At 41.2% G+C, this 21,447-nt stretch overlaps 1 protein-coding gene across 2 annotated transcripts in view; it reads left to right on the top strand.

Moving 5' to 3' along the window:
- Nup160 (nucleoporin 160) overlaps positions 1 to 21,447 on the top strand; it is a 50,609-nt gene that overhangs the window by 671 nt on the left and 28,491 nt on the right. Inside the window, exons 1-10 of one of the 2 annotated variants that reach the window (XM_048361564.1) lie at positions 1,768 to 2,372; positions 8,234 to 8,444; positions 8,908 to 9,130; positions 10,877 to 10,955; positions 11,936 to 12,050; positions 14,252 to 14,410; positions 15,814 to 15,891; positions 16,680 to 16,777; positions 18,788 to 18,872; positions 20,118 to 20,186. In XM_048361564.1, coding sequence (XP_048217521.1) covers positions 8,373 to 8,444; positions 8,908 to 9,130; positions 10,877 to 10,955; positions 11,936 to 12,050; positions 14,252 to 14,410; positions 15,814 to 15,891; positions 16,680 to 16,777; positions 18,788 to 18,872; positions 20,118 to 20,186 — 978 coding nt within the window. In that variant the 5' untranslated portion in view covers positions 1,768 to 2,372; positions 8,234 to 8,372. Of the gene's footprint in view, positions 1 to 1,767; positions 2,373 to 8,233; positions 8,445 to 8,907; positions 9,131 to 10,876; positions 10,956 to 11,935; positions 12,051 to 14,251; positions 14,411 to 15,813; positions 15,892 to 16,679; positions 16,778 to 18,787; positions 18,873 to 20,117; positions 20,187 to 21,447 lie in introns of those variants that run through there. The other variant, XM_048361563.1, reaches the window with a different exon arrangement.

The raw sequence follows: 21,447 nt of genomic DNA, 5'->3' as shown, positions 1-21,447 counted from the left end.
AAGAGACTGTTGCAGTTAGCGTCTGAACTAGAGATCTTGATCCATGTCCAAGGAGGTGTATGTACCCTTCTGACGGTACTAAAGCCAGAGGAATGTAGTGTAGGGGATAAAGAAGCCCTGAAGAGCAATTTCAGATAAGAACCTATTATATTTGATGTAGTTCTTTACAGCATCCATTATTCTTCAGATACCCTTGAACAGGCATTGGTGCTAGGTGCAGGGAAATGAAATAGTGAACAAAAAACAACTGTTATTTTCATTGTATAAATTGTGTTGGCCTTGCTGTGTGAGAGTAGTTGTAGACTCAGCTCTCTTGCAACATATTAATGAAGGCGAAAGAAAGATATTACGCTAATGATCACCATTAATGATCACCATATAGGTCTATAAATACAGATTTTCATATTTTCCCCAAAGGAAAAATATAGAGCTCTGAGAGACTAATGGGAAGACCAAATGTTATTGACAGGGCAGAGAAGGAAGTTAAAGTCAGTTAAACTAGGATCTGAAGGCTGAAAGGTTAGCTTGTCATGGGGAAGAGAGGAGCCCAGCATGTGCCATATAGGAAAGCTCTGAAATGGAAAGAACCTGCCAGATTTGAGGAACCTACTCAATGGTCAATATGGTGTAAATATAGTGGGTAAAACAAAGCTCTCTGAGAGATGTTGAGGCTAGAGAGGTAGGTGGAGACCATGAAGAACGCTCAGGCCATTTCTAAGAATTTTGGATTTTTAAGAAGTTCTATAATTTTAATCAAATGCATTTTTTAAATGTCAGTCTACTTTGTAGACTATTTCAGTTAGATAGCTATAGTATAAAAACAATTTGCCTTTATGATTTCTGAAGTAAGATGCTGATAGCTAATGATGAGAATAGCTAGGAAAAATATATGGACCCAAATATGTTTAGAAAGTAAATTGATTATGACTTGGTGGCAGATTAAATATGTGGACTGGTGTACATAGAAGAAGAAATTGAGGGGCTGGGAATATGGCATAGTGGCAAGAGTGCTTGCCTCGTATACATGAAGCCCTGGGTTCAATTCCCCAGCACCACATATACAGAAAATGGCCACAAGCGGTTCTGTGACTCAAGTGGCAGAGTGCTAGCCTTGAGCAAAAAGAAGCCAGGGACATTGCTCAGGCCCTGAGTCCAAGGCCCGGGACTGGCAAAAAAAAAAAAAAAGAAGAAGAAATTGAGAACAACTCCTTAGTTTCTGGTGTGATTGACTAGATATGGAAACAGGGGTTGCCACTTCTGACATAAAGGATGGAATTTGGAGCAATGTGAATAACTTATAAACCTACAGAATTTGAAGTAACTATGCATTAGCCCTTTGGAGGTGTCATATAGACTTTTTTTTCCCCCACAGGTTTAAAGCCTAAAACAGACTTATGTTAAGAGGCAGAAGTCTCATTTAGGAAATACTTTTTGTGCCTAATGCCTTTCAGTCTATGTTTAGGGACTATAAATAAAACAAGAATAAATTTTTTAGACTTTATTTTGGGGTGAATTTGTTAGAATTTACTGTTATATTAGATATAAAATATAGCTACTGTTTTTGTCTAGAGCAAATGGGATTCATAAAGGTTCCTCTAATCATGTCGGAAAACTGTAGGATTTTTTTCCCTATCTTTCAACTTTGGAGGATCTGGAAATTCATAATTCATTCTTTCTCTATCTTTGTCTCTTCGTCTCTCTGTCTGTCACTCTATGTGTATGGGGGTGTGCATGTGTGTGCACATGTGCACACTTGCACATGTGTACTAGAGAACACAGAACCTTGTGCATAGGCACACTGCTCTACCAATTGAGCCATGTCCTAGATCCAGAATTCTGTTTTCTGCAGGTTTAGTTTGAGATACTAGTAGATACAAAGAGGAAGTGTTAGGAGTTGTGTGGAGAGGTTGGGTTAAAGGTACAGATTTGGAATTGTTGCCATTAGTGAATGAGCTTACCTAGCAAATGAGCAAATCAGTGTTTCTCAGAGGCCACATATGTATTTGTTGTGGAAGAGTTGTCATGTGTGTAGGGTGTTGAGTGGATCCCTAACCTCTGTCTACTACAAGCTAATACCCCTTCAGCCACTCGCATTACATGACTCTTGTGACAATCAAATAAACTCTGTAGATATTGCTAATTGTCCTTGGAAAACGGGGCAGAATCACCACTAGTTGAGAACAACTTGTGTAAAAAAGATCTAAGAACTGAATCCTGAAGTACTCCAATAGTTAGGAAGATCAGGAAACAGCAAAGGAGCTCATGAAGGTATAGCTGCTGAGGTGAGAACCAGACAAAAAGAGGATGATGTTGCAGAAGCTAAGGGAAATATTTCAAGAAGAGAGTGGGAAGAAATGCTGCATATGAATCCGGTAAGATTGAAAATGACCTTTGCATTGTAGAGGTTATTAATGACCTTGTAACTTCTCCAGTAATAAGGCAACAGCCTGAGTGGAGTAGGCACAAAAAAGCTCTGTGAAGGAATATAACTATCAAGGAAGCTGAGAAATGAAGTGGTAGCTGTAAAAAAAAAAAAAAAAAAATAGACAAGTCGGCTGGGAGTATGGCCTAGTGGTAAAGTGCTTGCCTCGTATACATGAAGCCCTGGGTTCAATTCCTCAGCACCACATATATAGAAAAAGTCAGAAGTGGCTCTGTAGCTAAAGTGGTAGAGTGCTAGCCTTGAGCAAAAAGAAGCCAGAGACAGTCCTCAGGCCCTGAGTTCAAGCCCCAGGACTGGCAAAAAAATTAAAATAGGGAACTCTAAAGGAATAATAATAATAGTATATCTGTATGCAGTTGAATATGATCTAGTAGGTACACTTGAGATGCTTCCAGCTACTGGAAGACAGAAATTGAACGAACAGGGGAAAAAAAGATTAAAAAGTACATAGATGGTGAAAAAAATAAGAACCATGATAGGACAGGGTATAGTTTAGCATCCAGCACTTGCTTAATGTGTACAACACTGAGTTTTATCCCTTATACACAAAAAAGGGGGGAGGGGGAAATCGTAGGACTAGTGTAGGAGAGAACAACAGTAAACTAGGAATGAAATCTGTAGCTAAATGCAGTGAGTGTCTTTAGCAGGTTTTGTCTGATTCTTTAAGCTTCAGGAGTGAGTGATTCAGGTAAGGAAGAATGAACAGTGGGCTGAAATGAGAACTAGTGGAGCATTTGTGTCTATCCTTGAAGAATAAACGGAAGAGGAAGAAGCTGGATTTCAATGGCTCTCATCTGTAATCCTAGCTGTTCAGGAGGCTGAGACCTAAGGATCTCGGGTGGAGATCCTTTCTGAGGATCAGAAATATAGCCATGGTAGAGCATTAGACTTGAGTAAGTAATCTCAAGGACAGCACCCAAGTCCTGCATTCAAGCTCCAGGACCAACTAAAAGAAAAGAAATGGAGTAAGGTAAAGAAAGTGGCAGTTTCAGAGACGACTTTTAGGGGAGCAGTATCCTCAGGGAAGATGCAGGATCAGGTGGTAGGAACATGATTATACAGAGGTGAAGTTGAAGATCCAGTGGCATAAGTTAGCAGAAACAAGGTAGTTCTAGGGAATCATCAGAGTCAAATGGTGCTTATATCATTAGGAAAGGACAAGGTATGCTTCTGGTGAATATGTACAGTGAGCAGACAGTAGCCAAAGATGGAAATTTAAGGAAATATGGTGCATAAATGTCAGGAGAGTGAATGGCTCCTCCCCCAAGGAGTAGGAGAATGAGTAGCTGAGGTGGTAGGAACAAAATCAGCAGAGTAGGATCCTAGAAGTCAATAGGAAAGACTCAAGGAGTAAGTAGCCAAGTATGTGGAATGCTGCTAGGAAATCAAATAAAAGAGACTGAAGCATCTAGTGGGAGAGTATGAGAAAGGTAGCTGGATTATGGCATGTGGATGCCACCTTGATGTGCAGGTAATTGGGAGGTGGAGATAGGAAGATTGTAAGTTTCTGGCCAGCCTGGGTAAAGTTAGAGAGAGACGACAAAATAGCCGGTGCTGGTGGCTCATGCTTGTAATCCTAGCTACACAGGAGGCTGAGATCTGAGACCCAGCAGGAAAGTCTGTGAGACTCATCTTCAGTTAACCAGAAAACTGGAAGTGGCACTGTGGCTCAAATGATAGAACTCTAGCCTTGATCATGAAAGCTCAGGACAGCACCCAGGCCCTGAGTTAAAGCCCCAGGATACACACACACACAAATCAAGATGGCTGGAAGCAAGCTTAATTCAAGTGATGACTGTAAGGCCCTGGGTTTTAATCCCCAGTACTGTGGAGTGGGGACTATGAGAGAAATGAGAAAAACAGAGAAAGTTTGTCTTGTGGAGGAGAATGGACAGAGTGTGTTAACTGGATTGAGGAGAGAAGGGAGGCAGGAATGGGATGGTGTGAAGGAAGAGGTCAAGGAACAGTATATTTGAATGTCTAAGGAAGGCTATGGATGAGTGGATGCAAGAGAGATATACCTAAGAAAGTCAAAGATTGACATTTTATTGTTGGAGACTTCTTTTTGGAGAAGGATGCAAATGATGTAGATAAGGTGGTAGGAAGTGGGGTACTTTCTGTGGTTCCAACGCTACCACCTGGAAGAGATGCACCTGAAGGGGTCTGCCCTGTAACCCAGCATAGCATGTTTGTTTAAGCACAGCACATACTATCCTTTCTTCTTTCTTCTTCAATGTGTGACATGTTATAAGTTACTCTGTGTCCACTTTTAGGCTCTTTTTGTAAGAATTGATTTTTTTAAAAATGGGAAAGAACATAAAACAGTCTCTTTTTTTGCAGTGTAGGACTTGAACTCAGGGCCTGAGCGCTGTTGAGCCTCTTTGTGCTCAAGGTTCTGGTTTTTGAGCGGTTAATTGGAGATAAAAGTCTCATCGGGACTTTTCTGCCCAGGCTGGCTTCAAACCATCATCCTCAGATCTCAGCCTCTTGAGTAGCTAGGATTACAGGTGTGAGCCACTGGCATGCTGTCTTTTCACTGCTTTAAACATTGGGCTAACGCCAGGAGCCAATGACTCATGCCTACAATCCTAGCTATTCAGGAGGCTGGGATCTGAGGATGGAAGTTCAAAGCCAACCCCGGCAGGAAAGTCCATGAGACTCATCTCCAGTTAACCACCAGAAAACTGGAAGTGGCACTGTGGCTCAAGTGGTAGAGCGTTAGCCTTGAAGAGCTCAGGGTCAGTGCCCAGGCCCAGAGTTTTAAGTCCCACAACCAACAAACAACAACAATGAAAAACAACATTGGACTATATGTGCCTCCACAAGGACCAGTAGATTTTAGATTTAGCTCTATAAAAGGAAAATCTAAATTCATCTATACATGGTTTTATTCTCCTCTGAAATGGATAGAATGAAACAGGAGCAACTCCAAGATTTATGTATGCCAGAGATGATGGTCCCAGGAGTAAGGGGTTTTAGAAAAAGGGTACACAGTGGGATACTTGTAAGGATGTAGTTCTCTTGTCATTACCCAAGGGAGTGGTCCTTAAAGGATGAAAATCTTTACAGAACTATTTGAAAAAAGAAAATCAAATTGGAGAAAGAAAATGAAGGTGAAACTTGGACAATTAGACTTTATGATCATAACAATTTGAACATAAGAGGATGTATTTGCTTGAGAATAAAACTAAGAGTTAGAAGGGAAATAAGCTTATTCATTAAATTTTTTAAATTAAAAAGTTAATCTTGATTTTTTTTGCCACAAGAATTCATTTCATCCTAAAGTCAAGGTGACAACTGCAAAGAAGCCACCTCTGGCAGTCACTGTCATCTGGTGCTGCTGAGAAGAGGGAAATAGGAATGAAACTACAGGACCACCATCCTTCTGTATCTCAGGGATTGATTCCAGCACCCATGTAGATATCTAAATCTATAGAGGCTCTCCTTACACAAAATGGCATAGTGGGGCTGGGGACGTGGCGTAGTGGGGCTGGACACGTGGCTTAGTGGTAGAATGCTTCCCTAGCATGTATGAGGCCCTGGGTTCGATTCCTCAGTACCACATAAACAGAAAAAGCCAGAAGTGTCCCTGTGGCTCAAGTGGTAGAGTGCTAGCCTTGAGCACAGAGAGGCTCAGGGACAGAGCCCAGGCTCTGAGTTCAAGCCCCACGACCAGCAAAAAAAAAAAAAGGTATAGTACTTGCATGTAATATAGGTATATCCCATTATCCCCTTGCATATCTTCTAATCTAAAAACCTCCCAGTGGGTCACACTTTTTAAAGTGGTTCACCGGTCTCCCAAGAGTACCTCCCCAGGGACCAAGCCTTTGCCACGGAAGACATTCAGTATCCAAATTCAGATCATACATGCTGACCCAAAGATACAGAACAGTAAAGGTTTCCCAGAGATGTTTAACGATGACTTCCTTAAAATAACATAACATGATAATTTCTATAATAGGCAAAAAATTAGACACATGTAATGGAGGTGGTAAGAGTTTTAATCTGAATTTAGTCAGCCTTACTGGCTTTAAGCAAAATATTTTGTTTCCTGTTAGAACTTGTGTTTTTTCCCCTCAATGGAAATGACTTGAAAGAACTCACCTTTCCCCCTGACAGCTATGTCTTAGAACTGTCCTTGCTACCAGCCTCACTGAACCATCTCTCCTCTCCATCCCCCTGAACAAATGTACCCTGTGATTTTGGAGAGGAGAACTTGAGGCCAAGGCTATGTCTGACACCCTGGCTGACACAGATGCTGTTGAAACCTTGGAACTCCTGTCAAGATAACATTGCTCTTCCACCTTGTCTCCATTTCACCCAGCTTCCATCTCATCTCACCTGACTTCTTTCTAGTATTTAAAGAGAACCTAGTTGTAAGGGGGGGGGGGGGGGTGAGCCATTTCCCTTTCAGCTGGACTGAAGGAAACTTAGTTGCCCTTCCCAGGCTTCACTCATGAATAAAGCCTTGTTGATCTATTGAGTTCCCCCTTACTGCTCTTTTTCTTTTCCTCCTCCTTCCTCCTACCTCTCTCCCTCATCCCCCCTTCTCCCCCTCCCCCTCCTTCTCTTTCCCCTTCCCCCTCCTCTTTCCCCTTCCCCCTTCCTCCTTTTGTCAACCATGGAGCTTAAAGTTGGGGCCTGAGCACTGTTCCTGAGCTCTTTTGCTCAAGGCTAGTGCTCTACCACTTTGAGCTACAGAGCCATTTCCATCCCAGGCTGGCTTTGAACCCCAATTCTCAGATCTCAGCCTTGGGTCTGGGAATGTGGCTTAGTGGTAGAGTGCTTGCCTAGCATGTGTGAAAACCTGTGTTTGATTCCTCAGTACAACATAAACAGGAAAAGCTGGAAGTAAGCTAGCCTTGAGCAAAAGAAGCTCAGAGACAGTGCCTAGGCCCTGAGTTCAAGCCCCAGGACTAGCAAAAAAAAAAAAAAAAAAACCCACCACCAAAAAACTGTTAAGATCTCAGTCTCCTGAGTAGCTAGGATTACAGGTGTGAGTCACCATCACTTGGCCTCTTTCTTACACCAACTGTATGTGCTTTTTATTAAAAAGCATGTTCAATTCAGGCACTTTGTAAGGATATTAAAGTTCACGGCAGATCTCTCTCCACTCAGAGCTGTTACTTCTTAGTAAGCAATCTCCTCTCCAGGAGTAAGAAGTTAGAATCGTTTATTAGTATGGAAACTAGTCTTAGTGTGCTCAGCGTGCATTGTTTTTATATTTTGAAAATATTTCTTTAGGGCTGGGGATATGGCCTAGTGGCAAGAGTGCCTGCCTCATATACATGAGGCCCTGGGTTCGATTCCCCAGCACCACATATACAGAAAATGGCCAGAAGTGGCGCTGTGGCTTAAGTGGCAGAGTGCTAGCCTTGAGCAAAAAGAAGCCAGGGACAGTGCTCAGGCCCTGAGTCCAAGCCCCAGGACTGGCAAAAAAAAAAAAAAAAAAAAAAAAATTTCTTTAGACTACCCCCTCCTTATAGGTAAAAGAGCGGGACATAAAATTGGGATTTTTGGTGCTGTTGTATATTAAGTAATTTTGTTTGACACTATAGTATATGGGGACACCACACGCCACTAAAGTAATGAACATGTGTTGTCAATTTTCATTACAAGCAGAGATTTATTGCTTTTGGTTATATTATGTTTTATAAATCTAGGTAATTTATGGTTTGGAATGTATAATTGGTCTGAATTTATCCAAAAATTTTCATTTCGAGAATTCACTTGGATACTAAACATAAACTTAAAATAACTGTCTCTTTTTTTGTGTGTTTTTTTTAACAGGAAGACTTCTGGGGATACATTGGAGCTGGTGGAGGAGTCACTGGACATAAACCTGTTGAATAATGCAGTTCGCCTAAAGTTCCAAAACTGTAGCATTTTACCTGGAGGGGTTTATGTCTGTGAGACTCAGAATCATGTGATGATCTTGATATTAACAAATCAGACAGTGCACAGGCTACTTTTACCACACCCTTCCCGGATGTATAGGAGTGTAAGTTGGTTAAGGCTAATATCTTCACAAATGATTCTGTACAACTTTAGTGCTAGAAAAATATTCTTTATTATTTAAGGAAATTTGAACTTTTTTTTTCCAGGGGTGTGGGGGGTTTCAGTTGTGGTACATGAACTCAGCCTGGGTGCTATCCCTAAGCCTCTTTGTGCTCAGGGCTAGCACTCTACCACTTGAGCCACAGCACCACTTCCAATTTTTGAGTGGTTAATTGGAGATGAAAGCCTCGCAGGGACTTTTCTGTCAGGACTGGCTTCAAACTGATCCTGAGATCTCAGTCTCCTGAATAGCTAGGATTACAGGCATGAGCCACTAGCACCCAGCTCAGGAACTTTCTTAAGAGCAACTTTTCTTCTTTATAAGCTTTCTTAATAATTAAGAGGAGCTGAGCAAAATTCCAGGTTATGTTGATTTTAACAGATTTTTCTTTTTCATTACTCTACAGGAATTGGTAGTTGAAAGTCAGATGCAATCAATATTCACAGACATTGGAAAAGTTGATTTCAGGGATCCTTGCAACTATCAACTAATTCCAGCAGTACCTGGAATAGCCCCTAATTGTACCACCTCAGCAGCCTGGCTTAGCAGTGATGGAGAGGCTCTGTTTGCTCTACCATCTGCTGCTGGGGGCATCTTTGTTCTTAAGCTACCTCCTTATGACATGCCTGGTAAGAATGGGAACTGAGCATGGATTTAACTTGAATTAAGAAATGTTGATGGACATGGTAGTGCACATCTGTAATCCCAGTACTTGGGAGGCTGAGGCATGAGGAGCATAAGTTTGAGTCCTTTATGGCCCAGCCTGGGTTACATAGGAAAACCCTGTCAAACAAGGAAGCATTGATGTTGTAACAGGACCTTAGAAATTGAACTTGTCATTAGTTGAGGAATTGATTCTATACAGTGAGTTTTAGACAATGGTTAAGGAAATAGAAATACTAGAGTGTGACTAAACATACTATTTAAGATACCCAATTCTAAGTCCTGTAGTAGTGCTGACTTGGGTAGTTGTCCAAATTAAGGTATTATAATTAAAATTAAGTACTTGGAATGAATTTGGAATGACTACTACCAGTTCTGAGTCACCATCTTTTGTCTGGACTATTGGATTAGCTTTGTAAAAGTCTCCCTGGATCTATTCTTACACCTCTTCAAGAACATCTCAAGCAGATTGATGCATTGAAAACATCCATTGTGCTGGGCACTGGTGGCTCACACCTGTAGTTCTAGCTACTCAGAGGACTGAAATTTGAGTATCATGGTTCAAAGCCAGCCCCTGCAGGAAAGTCCATAAGACTCCTCCAACTAACTATTCTCAAGAAATACCAGACGTAGAGCTGTGGCTCCAGTAGTAGAGCACTAGCCTTGAGCAAAAGAAGCTCAGGGATAGTACCCAGGCCCAGAGTTCAGGCCCTAGGACTGACACAAAACAAACATTAGTTGTGTCATATCTAGCACTGCTCAAACCATCCTCTGAATAAACCAGAAGTCCTGCCTGTGACCTCATCTTTTCATCCTCTGCATCCACCAGATGCTTTTTTGGCAATTCCTTGCACATACTTGGGCACATCTACCTCAGGACATTTGTCTGGGATAGCCAACTACCAGCTTGGCTCATTCCTTCAACTCTTATATATTTATTCAGTAACAATAGCTCAGTAAGACTTTTCCTCACCACCCTTTTAAAATTCAACTCCCCTCTACAGCCACACACACCATCATTCAGTCCCTCTTGGATGTTTTGTTTCTCTCTATTTTCATTCTGCCTCCACTTCTTTCATTCCCCCAGTGGACTATTATGTTCCATGCAGACAGTAGTTTACTGCTAATTCTCTATACCCTATCTGGCACATGGAAGTTACCCAGTGATTGTTTTTTTTTTTTTTTTTTTTTAAAGATTCTTCTGAGTAGCAATACTGTCTCATTCATTTATTTATTTATTTATTTGCCAGTCCTGGGCCTTGGACTCAGGGCCTGAGCACTGTCCCTGGCTTCTCTTTGCTCAAGGCTAGAACTCTGCCACTTGAGCTGCAGTGCCACTTCCAGCCTTTTCTTTAACTCAAGGCTAGCACTCTACCACTTGAGCCACAGCACCACTTCTGGCTTTTTCTATGTATGTGGTGCTGGGGAATTGAACCCAGGACTTCATGTATATGAGTCAAGCACTCTTGCCACTAGGCCATATTCCCAGCCCTGTCTGTTTCATTTTAGACTCTCGTGCTACTATTATCACTCTGGTACTGATTGAAAAATTTTTGGTATGATATGTATAGAAAAGATACATCTAAAACCTAGTTACTTACAGAAATGCAGAAGCCCGTCACCTGTTATAAAGACCATGTTTGTGAGTCCTTCATTTTTCCCTTTGGGTTTTCTGTAAGTATAATCAAGAAGTGTTGGCGATGTCATTGCAGGGACAGTGACAGTGGTGGAATTGAAGCAGAGTTCGGTGATGCAGCGATTGCTCACAGGCTGGATGCCAACAGCTATCAGGTGAGCGGTTTCTCACACGTAACCTTTTTGTTTTGATCAGCATCTATTAGTGCTTCCAGTCTTTCTTCAAGGCATACATTACACTGAGGAGAAAGGAGGTATAGAATAGCATCCTATTGTATCTGAGAAAAACCACAGCAGGCTGCTTTGTTTGCAGTGGGACACCTTAGTGGCATAACTGTCTTAATTACGGTTTATATTCTCACCATATCCACTTTAGTGCTCTGCCCTGACTCAACAAAGTCCAGTCTTGTATAAAATTACTAAAGTAGTAAATTTCTTTTTTTTTTTTTTTTTTTTTGGCCAGTCCTGGGCCTTGGACTCAGGGCCTGAGCACTGTCCCTGGCTTCTTCCCGCTCAAGGCTAGCACTCCGCCACTTGAGCCACAGCGCCGCTTCTGGCCGTTTTTCTGTATATGTGGTGCTGGGGAATCGAACCTAGGGCCTCGTGTATCCGAGGCAGGCACTCTTGCCACTAGGCTATCTCCCCAGCCCCAAAAGTAGTAAATTTCTTTTTTTAATGAGACTAAAACTAAGGGAAACAATTTTCTATTATTACATATAGAGCCTTTTACAAGTTTTTGTGGGGCTGGGAATATGGCCTAGTGGTAAAGTGCTCACCTTGTACACATGAAGCCCTGGGTTCGATTCCTCAGCAACACATACACAGAAAAAAAAAAAAAAGCCAGAAGTGGCGCTGTGGCTCAAGTGGTAGAGTGCTAGCTTTGAGCAAAAAGAAGCCAGGGACAGTGCTCAGGCCCTGAGTTCAAGCCCTAGGGGTGGCAAAAAACTAAACCAAAAAAAGTTTTTGTAAAAATAGATATAAACTAAGAACTGTAATTGTCTTATACTAGCATGTAAACTCTTGTTCCTTCTGCTAAGAGTGTACATTTATAATTTAATACATCTCTTGAAATGCAAATACTAATGATCAGCTTGTCTGCAACCATAAAATTCTGAAGCTCAGCCTTTTCTTTTTAGAGGTGATCAGGGGCCTTCAGATCGAGCCCTCAGTCTTGGTGTTCATTGTGTTGAGCATGATGCCTTTATCTTTGCCCTGTGTCAGGATCATAAACTACGAATGTGGTCTTACAAGGTACATACTACATTTACAGTTAATATTTGTTAAAATAGGATTGTGGATTGTGAAAGGGTTAAAATTATCTATTTCTCTTTCTTTTTAATTGTTATTGTAAAGATGCTGTGTAGAGGGGTTACAGTTACATAAGTCAGGTAATGAGTACATTTCTTTTTGAACAGTGTCACTTTTTCCCTAGTTTTCTCCCAGTTTTTCCCTCCCCCCCCTCATAGTTATATAGTTCATTTTCAACATAATGTCTAGTGAGTATCTCTTAAAGATAATCAAGTGAATTGGTTTGGAAATTATGGTTTATTCCCAATTTATTTGCAATTCTTAAAATTGTCTTTAAATAGTTATACAGAGGCTTCAACTCAGTATGTCTATTCATATGCATAATGTGTCTTGATCAGTGTCACATCTGTCCACAACTTTAATTCTCAATTTCTGATTGTTTATCTTCATCTTGTGTACATTTCTCCCTAACATTTTGTCTTTTACTTTGACAATCATGAACCCTATAAGAGTAATATAGGTGGGCACTAATGGTTTACACATGTAATCCTAGCTACTCAGGAGGCTGAGATCTGAGGATCATGCTTTGAAGTCAGCTCACACAGAAAAGTGTGTGAGATTCTTCTTTTTTTTGGCAGTCCTGGGGCTTGAACTCAGGACCTGGGTACTATCCCTGGCCCTGGCTTCCTTTTACTCAAGGCTAGCACTCTTCCACTTGACCCACAGTGCCACTTCCAGCTTTTTCTGTATATATGGTGTTGAGGAATTGAACCCAGGGCTTGATGCATGCTACACAAGCAGTCTATCACCCAGCCACATTCCCAGCCCCTGTGTGAGATTCTTTTTTTTTTTTTTTTTGCCAGTCCTGAGCTTGGACTCAGGGCCTGAGCACTGTCCCTGGCTTCTTCTTGCTCAAGGCTAGCACTCTGCCACTTGAGCCACAGCGCCACTTCTGGCCATTTTCTATATATGTGGTGCTGGGGAATCGAACCTAGAGCTTCATGTATATAAGGCAAGCACTCTTGCCACTAGGCCATATTCCCAGCCCCTGTGTGAGATTCTTATCCTCACTAAACTACCAAAAAAAGCTAGAAGTAAAGCTATGGCTTAGGTGTCAGAGCCACTAGCCTTGCTCAAAAGACACTCAGGTCCTGAGTTCAAGGCCAGGACCTGTATTTAAAATAACAAAAAGAGTAGTACAAAATATACCTTTCAGTTGGGTGCTGGTGGCTCACTCCTGTAATCCTAACTACTCAGGAGGCTGAGATCTGAGGATCACAGTTCAAAGCCAGCCTGGGTAGGAAAGTCCATGAGACTCTTATCTCCAATTAACCACCAGAAAACCAGAAGTGATGCTGTGGCTCAAGTGGTAGAGTGCTAGCTGAAGAGCTGAAGAGCTCAGGGACAGTGCCCAGGCCCTGAGTTCAAGCCCCACAACCAACAAAAATAAATAAATAAATAAAAACAAAGTATACCTTTCACTCAAGAGAACAAGTGTGGTGTTTTTTAAAAAACACAAATGTTGAAGGCTCTGTTGGGAATAGATAAGTCCCTGCAAGAGGAGGTTGGGCTAATGGGGTAATTGGGATGAATATGGTCCAAAGTAGTTTGTATGAAGATATAAACTTGTTGAACTTGTTTTAAGAAGGGGAGAGTGGGGTAAGGAAGGTAGCAACATGTGAGTTGAGTTATTGGGATACATTTGTGCATGTATGAAAATGGCACAATGGAACCCTCTCGTACAACTAATGCATGCTGATTATAAAGAAATCCATGAAAATAAAATGCATGTTGATGAAATAAAATTTTCAATATTCATCACAAAATCAGCTAGTGACTCTTTTTAAACTTCATTTTGTTTTGTTTAGTTTTTGTCAGTCTGGGTGCCGTTCCTGAGCTTTTCACTGAAGCCTGGTGCTCTACCTCTTTGAGCCACAGTGCCACTTCCAGTTTTCTGGTGCTTAGTTGGACTTTTCTGCCGAGCTGGCTTTGAACCACAATCCTCAGATCTCAGCTTCCTGAGTAGCTAGGATTATAGGTATGAGCCACCAGTGTCCAGCTGTTGAGCTAGTGATTTTTATCAGACCCATGGGTACATTTGATCTTAACCCTTTAAAAAGAAATTTGTTTTTTAAACTGTAAAAAGATGTGTTTCTGTCCTGAATATGCCTTCCAGATTAGCTATTTATTCTTATCCTGGACAGGATCAAATGTGTGTGATGGTAGCTGACATGCTTGAATATGTTCCTGTGAACAAAGACCTTCGGCTCACTGCAGGGACTGGTCACAAACTACGACTTGCTTATTCCCCTTCCATGGGTCTCTACCTAGGAATATACATACATGCTCCAAAAAGAGGACAAGTAAGCAACAAACAGGAAATGTGTTGTTATTTTGTGTTTAATGATGTGAAGAAATAGGCTCACTAAGTCTATTTTAAGCCCTTGGTTCCAACATAGACATTTACATGTTATTTCTGATGTGATAGTAGATTTTATGTTTGTGTGTGAATTAGAATATCCCGAAGAGAGGGTCATGATGGGAAAATTTAAAGGAATATGAAAGAATAAATTTACCAAAATTAAGGAATCAAATTTGGAAGTCTGGATGGAAAAAAAAGTAGAACTAACGGGAAGGAGTATGGACGTTACTAAGGGCTTAAGGAGAAGTTTGTGTTTGGAAATAATTGTGATTACTTGTAAATATGAACCTGGAGAGTGGCCCTAAGGAGGCCACTGCCCAGGGTGAATGCTCCCATCACTTTGCACTCTGTGACTACATCTGTCTTTCCTCTTTTTTTTTTTTTTTTTTTTTTGGCCAGTCCTGGGCCTTGGACTCCGGGCCTGAGCACTGTCCCTGGCTTCTTCCCGCTCAAGGCTAGCACTCTGCCACTTGAGCCACAGCGCCGCTTCTGGCCATTTTCTGTATATGTGGTACTGGGGAATCGAACCTAGGGCCTCGTGTATCCGAGGCAGGCACTCTTGCCACTAGGCTATATCCCCAGCCCCTGTCTTTCCTCTTGTGTATGTGTGAGAGATTGTAACTGGGGGCCTTATACAGTTCTCTAAGTTGTCACTGTTACTGAGCTATGTCCTTAACTATTCTTCAACCTCTTAACTTACCACACTGGGCTATTTCACCTACTGTATGCCTGCCTTTCTCACAGACTTGCCTGCACAGGTGTTCCCTTCAGTCTGTTCAGACTGATTTCCTATGCTAAACCCTTCCCCACTGCACTCTGTGGGTTGGCAGTTACCAAGTTTAACCACTTAATAGTTTTAGTACTGGATTGCTCAGGAATTAAATGGAAGAGAAAGAAAAAATGAGTTCATTCCCAAAGATATTTTTATATAAAGCCCAAAGCTATCATGTGATTGACACATTAACCCATACATAGTCTATTGTCTCTTCCAGAAGATCAACCCTTTGAATATTTGAGCCACCTGTCTGTCTCTCCTGTGTTCTTTGTGTGACGATTGCAAATTATGGGAGCATTGACTCAGCTGTCATTTCCTTTAGTCATGTTTTGTGTAACATTCTCTTGGATTTTTACTGAGGACTTTAAAAGAACAGATATCTAGGATTGACAGTATGAATGTGTCTTAACACTATTAAACTATATTTAAAATAGTTAAGATGGTAAATTTTATGCTACATGTATTTTACTACAATATTTTAAATGGTTTTGGACAGTAATAATGCTTGCATAGAAAAGTAACATGCTGATTATTTCAAGTAATAAATTTATCAATTTGTGTTTTCACAGTTCTGTGTTTTCCAGTTGGGAAGCATTGAGCATAACCGCTATTGTCTAGATCACATTTCCTCTCTCTTTACTTCTCAGGTAAATTGAATCATGTTTTACGTGCCACATAGTAGAATAAAGAAATATTGGAAGCCAGGAGCTGGTGGCTCATGCCTGTAATTCTAGCTACTCTGGAGGCTGAGATTTGAGAATTGCAGTTCAAAATCGGCCTGGACAGGAAAGTCCATGAGACTCTTATCTCCAAATAACCACTAGGAAACTGGAAGCTATGCTGTGGCTCAAAGTGGTAGAGTGCTAGCCTTGAGCTAAAGAGCTCTGGGACTGTGCCCAGGCCCAGAGTTCAAGCCCCATAACTGAACAAAAAATAATATTGGAGCCAGGCACTACTAGCTCACACTTGTAATCCTAGGTGGTTAGGAGGCTGAGATATGATCTCCATTTGAAGCTACTCTGGCAGAAAAGTTTTTTAGATTCCTTTCTCTAACCTGCAAAAAAGTTGTGACTGGAGGAAGAGCACCAGTTATGAGTGAAACAGCCAAGTGAAAGTTCAGGGCTCTAAGTTTAAACCCCAGAAGTACCAGTATATACAAATACACACATATATATGGATTGCTTGAGCCCAAAAGTTCCAGATTATAGTAGTCATCTCACACCAAAGTGTTGTAATGAGATTATAGTCTTTCAAGCTGAGTATCTCATATTACGTGGAAATGCAGTTTCATTTGCACTTTATACCAAGTTCATATTATACAGGGTTTTGTTTTTTATTTGCATTTACCTCTTCTAGCATACAAATTTAAGTTGCTACCAACTACTACCTTTTTTTTTTTTCCCATATTTTAACCCTTTTCCCCACTTCTTCCTAGGAGACATTGATTGATTTTGCCTTAACCTCCACGGAGATCTGGGCCCTATGGCATGATGCTGAGAACCAAACAATTGTGAAATACATCAACTTTGAACAGTATGGGTTACTTTATTTATTCTTTCATCTTGTTTTACCAAACTAAACAGTTTTGTGTTGAAATGACAGAACTTTTTATGTGGGACTAAGGAAAGGCTTTTCATCTATTCCAGAAATACATTCTTTTGCATTTATGTTATTTTATGTTTGTTGCCGTGTGTGTGTGGGGTGTGTGTGTGTGTGTGTGTGTGGTGTGGTGTGTGTGTGTGTGTGTGTGTGTGTGTGTGTGTGTGTGTGTGTGTCAGTCTTGGGGAACTCGGGGCCGGGTTGCTGTCCCTGAGCTTTTCTGCTCAAAGCTAAAGCTAGCATTGTATCATTTCAGCCACAGTTCCATTTCTGGCTTTTGGGGTATTTGTTGCCTTTTAATTTTAGAATGACCAAAGGATGCTTAGGATTGGACTAAGATACAGGAAATACTATATTTCTTGGGATAGACTATGCTTAACAAAAGTACTTCTACTTTGGAAGTTTACATCTAAGCAAAAACTACTTCTACTCAAAACTTACTAAGATACTGCAGTCCATTTATGTTCTTTGCTTCCTCATCACAAGATGAGAAATAGATTGGAAAATTGGTGTTTCTCAAGCTTTTTAAGTCAGGAAACTTTTTGTTTATCTTTTAGGAGAAAACGAATTCCAATATAAAAAGCCAAAATGGTGTTTTATGAACATAAAATCATAGCATAAGAACTTGGGTATGTAACTTAGTGCTAGAACACTTGACTAGCACAAAGCCTAGGTTTTATCCCTAGCAACACACACACACACACACACACACACACACACACTACAATTTAACATATTGGTAATCTCTAATGTTAGGCATACTTTGGCTTTTTTTTTTTCCATTTTGGGTAATACTGGGGTTTTGAACTCCAGACTTTGTGCGTGCTAAGCAGGGGTTATACCACTTGAGCTACTGCAGTCCTAGCCCTTTTTGCTCTTTGCTTTTTTTAAATAGAATCTCACTTTCTGTCTAAGCTGGCCCAAGCCACCATCCTTTTATTTTCACTTCCTGTGCAGTAGGTAGGATGAGAGGTACAAACCACTATGCCCAGCCTTTTCTGGTTGAGATGGAATCTTGCAAACTTTTTCACCCTGGCTGGCCTCAAACTGATTCTTCCCAGGCTCAACCTTGAGTAGCTAGGATTACAGATGTGAGCCATGGCACTTGTCTAGTTTAAAATATTTTATTGGTTAAAAATGCTTTTCTTTGTCAGGCACCGGTGGCTCACACCTCTCTAAGCCTAGCTTCGGAGGAGGCTGAGATCTAAGGATCACAGTTGAAAGCCAACACAGGCAGGAAAGTCCATGAGACTCTTATCTCCAATTACCCAGAAAACTGGAAGTGGTGCTGTGGCTCAAGTGGTAGAGCACTAGCCTTGATCTGAAGAGCTCAGGGACAGAGCCCAGGCCCAGAGTTCAAGCCCCATGACTGACCCCCCCAAAAAGCTTTCTTTTATTTTTGTACTGCTGCACATCAAACCCAAGGCCTTGCCCCTCTAAATACATTTAATACCCCCCAAAATCCACCAATTTTGGCTGGACGCTGGTGGTTCATGCTTGTAATCCTAGCTACTCTGGAGGCTGAAACCTGAGGACCACAGTTCAAAGCCAAATTGGGCAGGAAACTCTGAGACTTTTGTCCATAATTAAGCACCAAAAGGAAAAGAAAAGAGAGGAAAAAAAAAAAAGCCAGAAGTGGAGCTGGCTCAAGTGGTGGAGTGCTAGCCTTGAGGATGAAAAATAAAAGGACAGTGCCTGAGCGCTCTGGGCTCAAGCTACAGCACTGGCACACATGAAAAAAACTAACTGCAAAATAAGTGTTGACATTGAAGTTGTCATTTCAGGAAGGTACACGTTGGAAGTATGGAAAAAGCACACCTGTAACAAGCAGACTACTGATATAGAACTAATCAAGTGGTGGTTGGTTGCAGTTCAGTGATAAAGTTCCAACAGTGAAAAAACTTTCATTTTTTATGTAATTATTGAACTTCTTTTTCTCCGTAGTAATGTTGCAGGCCAGTGGAATCCCGTCTTTATACAGTCTCTGCCAGAGGAAGATATTGTCATCAGAGATGACCAAGACCCCAGAGTAAGCATGCTAAAGTGCTACAAAGGGGGGTGTTTGCCCTTCTATTTGGGAGAAGTGCTGTTAGAACTGACCCCAAGTTACTGCAGCGAAAAGGAGAACACATTGACTTCCACTGCTTAGTAGCTCAGTGTCACCTCTTTCAGCCTGAGCTAGAGAAAAGCCTTCAGGGCTTGGCCCCTCCCTTCTCTCTGCCATGCTTCTCCTGTTGGGCTTTTCTTAGGCAGACTCTCTCCCCAAAAGAGTTTGCATTCTGTGAACTTAATAACCCTGGAGGAAAGAGAGCACTGCTGTCATTGGCCTGGCTTGATAAACTTACTAAATCAGAAGTGATAGAATGTTCTAGCCTGACAAGGGACACAAGTCCAGTTTGGGCTTTGCTATTGCAGAACTGGGTTTAGTTAACTGAATATAGATGGAGAAAGAATGGCTTCCCAAAGAAAGATTTTTAATCAAATAAAAATGGATTCTGGACATGCACTAATGCTGTGTCCACTACATTATTTGTGTTAGTATGTGCCCACAAATTAGACATTAGATGTCTTTTCCTTTTCTTTCTTTCTTGCCAGTCCTGGGCCTTGAACTCAGGGCCTAGGCACTGTTCTTAAGCTTCTTTTTTTGCTCAAGGCTAAACTCTACCATTTGAGCCACAGTACCACTTCCAGCTTTTGCTGTTGATGTGGTACTGAGGAATTGAGCCCAGGGCTTCATGCATGTTAGGCAAGCACTCCACCACTAAGCCACATTCCCAGCCCTTCTTTTTTTGTGTATTTGTTTGCTGGTCCTGGGGCTTGAACTCAGGGCCTAGGCTCTGTCCCTGAGCATCTTTGACCAAGGCTGCTGCTTTACCACTTGAGCTACAGCTCCGCTTCTGGCCTTTTTTGGTGCTAAAGTGGAGATAAGATTCTCACTGACTTTGCTGCCCAGGCTGGCTTTGAATTATGATTCTCAGATATCAGCCTCCAGAGTAGCTAGGATAACAAGTGTGAGCCACCAGCACCCCACTTCATCTGTTCTATTGATGGAAATTAACAGGCCTTGTTTTCCATGGAACCACTTAAGTGGTCTCCATTTGGAGTGGTGTAACTATACTACTGCTAGCTATAGCTCAAATGTAAAACAGCAGAATGTCCACTTTATAAAATATGAATTCAGACTTTGATGTTAAAATTTTGAATTCTTCCTCCAAATTTTCCCCAATTTTATCTTTTTTAGAATTACCTTAACTTTTGTTTAATGTTCTAACAGGAGATGTACTTGAGGAATCTTTTTATACCAGGACGATTCATAAATGCGGCTTTATGTAAAGCTTTACAGGTGGGTAAGAAAATACTTGTTTGCTTAAGACTATTCCTGATTTTATTACTTTGCTAAACACTGAACAAATTTTTGTTTGTGAATGCCTTTGTGATTTGTTTTAATGCGCTTTACATTCTATGAGATTCCTGGCTGAGAGGTAGGAGTAGAAGATACTTATTTCCCAGGAACTAGTGAAGCATGTCAGAGATCAAAAGAGATACTTAGGGCTGGGGATATGGCCTAGTGGCAAGAGCGCTTGCCTCATATACTTGAAGCCCTGGGTTCGATTCCCCAGCACTACATATACAGAAAATGGCCAGAAGTGGCGCTGTGACTCAAGTGGCAGAGTGCTAGCCTTGAGCAAAAAGAAAGCCAGAAACAGTGCTCAAGCACTGAGTTCAAGCTCGACTGGCAAAAAAAAAAAAAAAAGAAAGAAACCATCTATATTGCAAATAATGTCCGTGTTTGAAAGAGATTTAAAGTTTATGTGTTTATTTTGCCAGTCCTTGAACAGGCTTGAACTCAGAGCCTGGACACTGTTCCTGAGCTTCTTTACCACTTAAGCTGCAGTGCCACTTCAGGCCTTTTCTCTTTATGTGGTACTGAGGAATCAGACCTAGGACTTCATGCATGCTAGCACTGTAGCACTAAGCCATGTTCCCAGCCCCACAAAAACATTTTTTAATGGTTTAATCTTACATTTCTGCTAAGCTAAGAGGCTCTGTGGCTCATATTTGTAATCCTATTTAGGATGCAGAGATAAGGCCAGCTAGGGCAAAACAAAATCTGGATGTGGTGGTACCTGCCTGTCACCCCAGCTACTGAGGAAGCCTAACTAGGATTGTTAGTCCAAGGCAGCCCATAAATTCAAAGCCCTGTTTGAAAAATAAACAGAGTTAAAGGGAGGAAGGAAGGGAGGGGGAACATGTAGCTCATTCAGTAGAATGCCTGTCTAGCAAGGACAAGGCTCTGAGTTCAAACCCCAGAGGTGCCTAAAAAGTAAACTAACCACTTAGCTTTGTAGGATCATCATTCATAGGATTGAAAAGTACCTTAGCATCTCCTAATTTTACTTTGTACACAAAGCAGAAATATATTCCAGGCCTTCTCTAACAGTCTGTCTCCATTGACAAGTTTCTTACTCACTCTAATTGTGACTTATTATTTCTCAAACTGTTATTTAGAAGTTCTTCCTGAAAAAAAAAATTGAAATAGAAGTTCTTCCTGATATTAGATTGAATTTACCTCTACTCTTTTTGTGGCTTCTTTCTCTTTTGGT

The sequence above is a fragment of the Perognathus longimembris genome, chromosome 13, assembly GCF_023159225.1.
Source record: "Perognathus longimembris pacificus isolate PPM17 chromosome 13, ASM2315922v1, whole genome shotgun sequence".
In the NCBI taxonomy this organism is placed as follows: Eukaryota; Metazoa; Chordata; class Mammalia; order Rodentia; family Heteromyidae; genus Perognathus; species Perognathus longimembris.
Note: the sequence above shows the minus strand (reverse complement) of the source record. Positions and strands in the feature narration are given on the sequence as shown.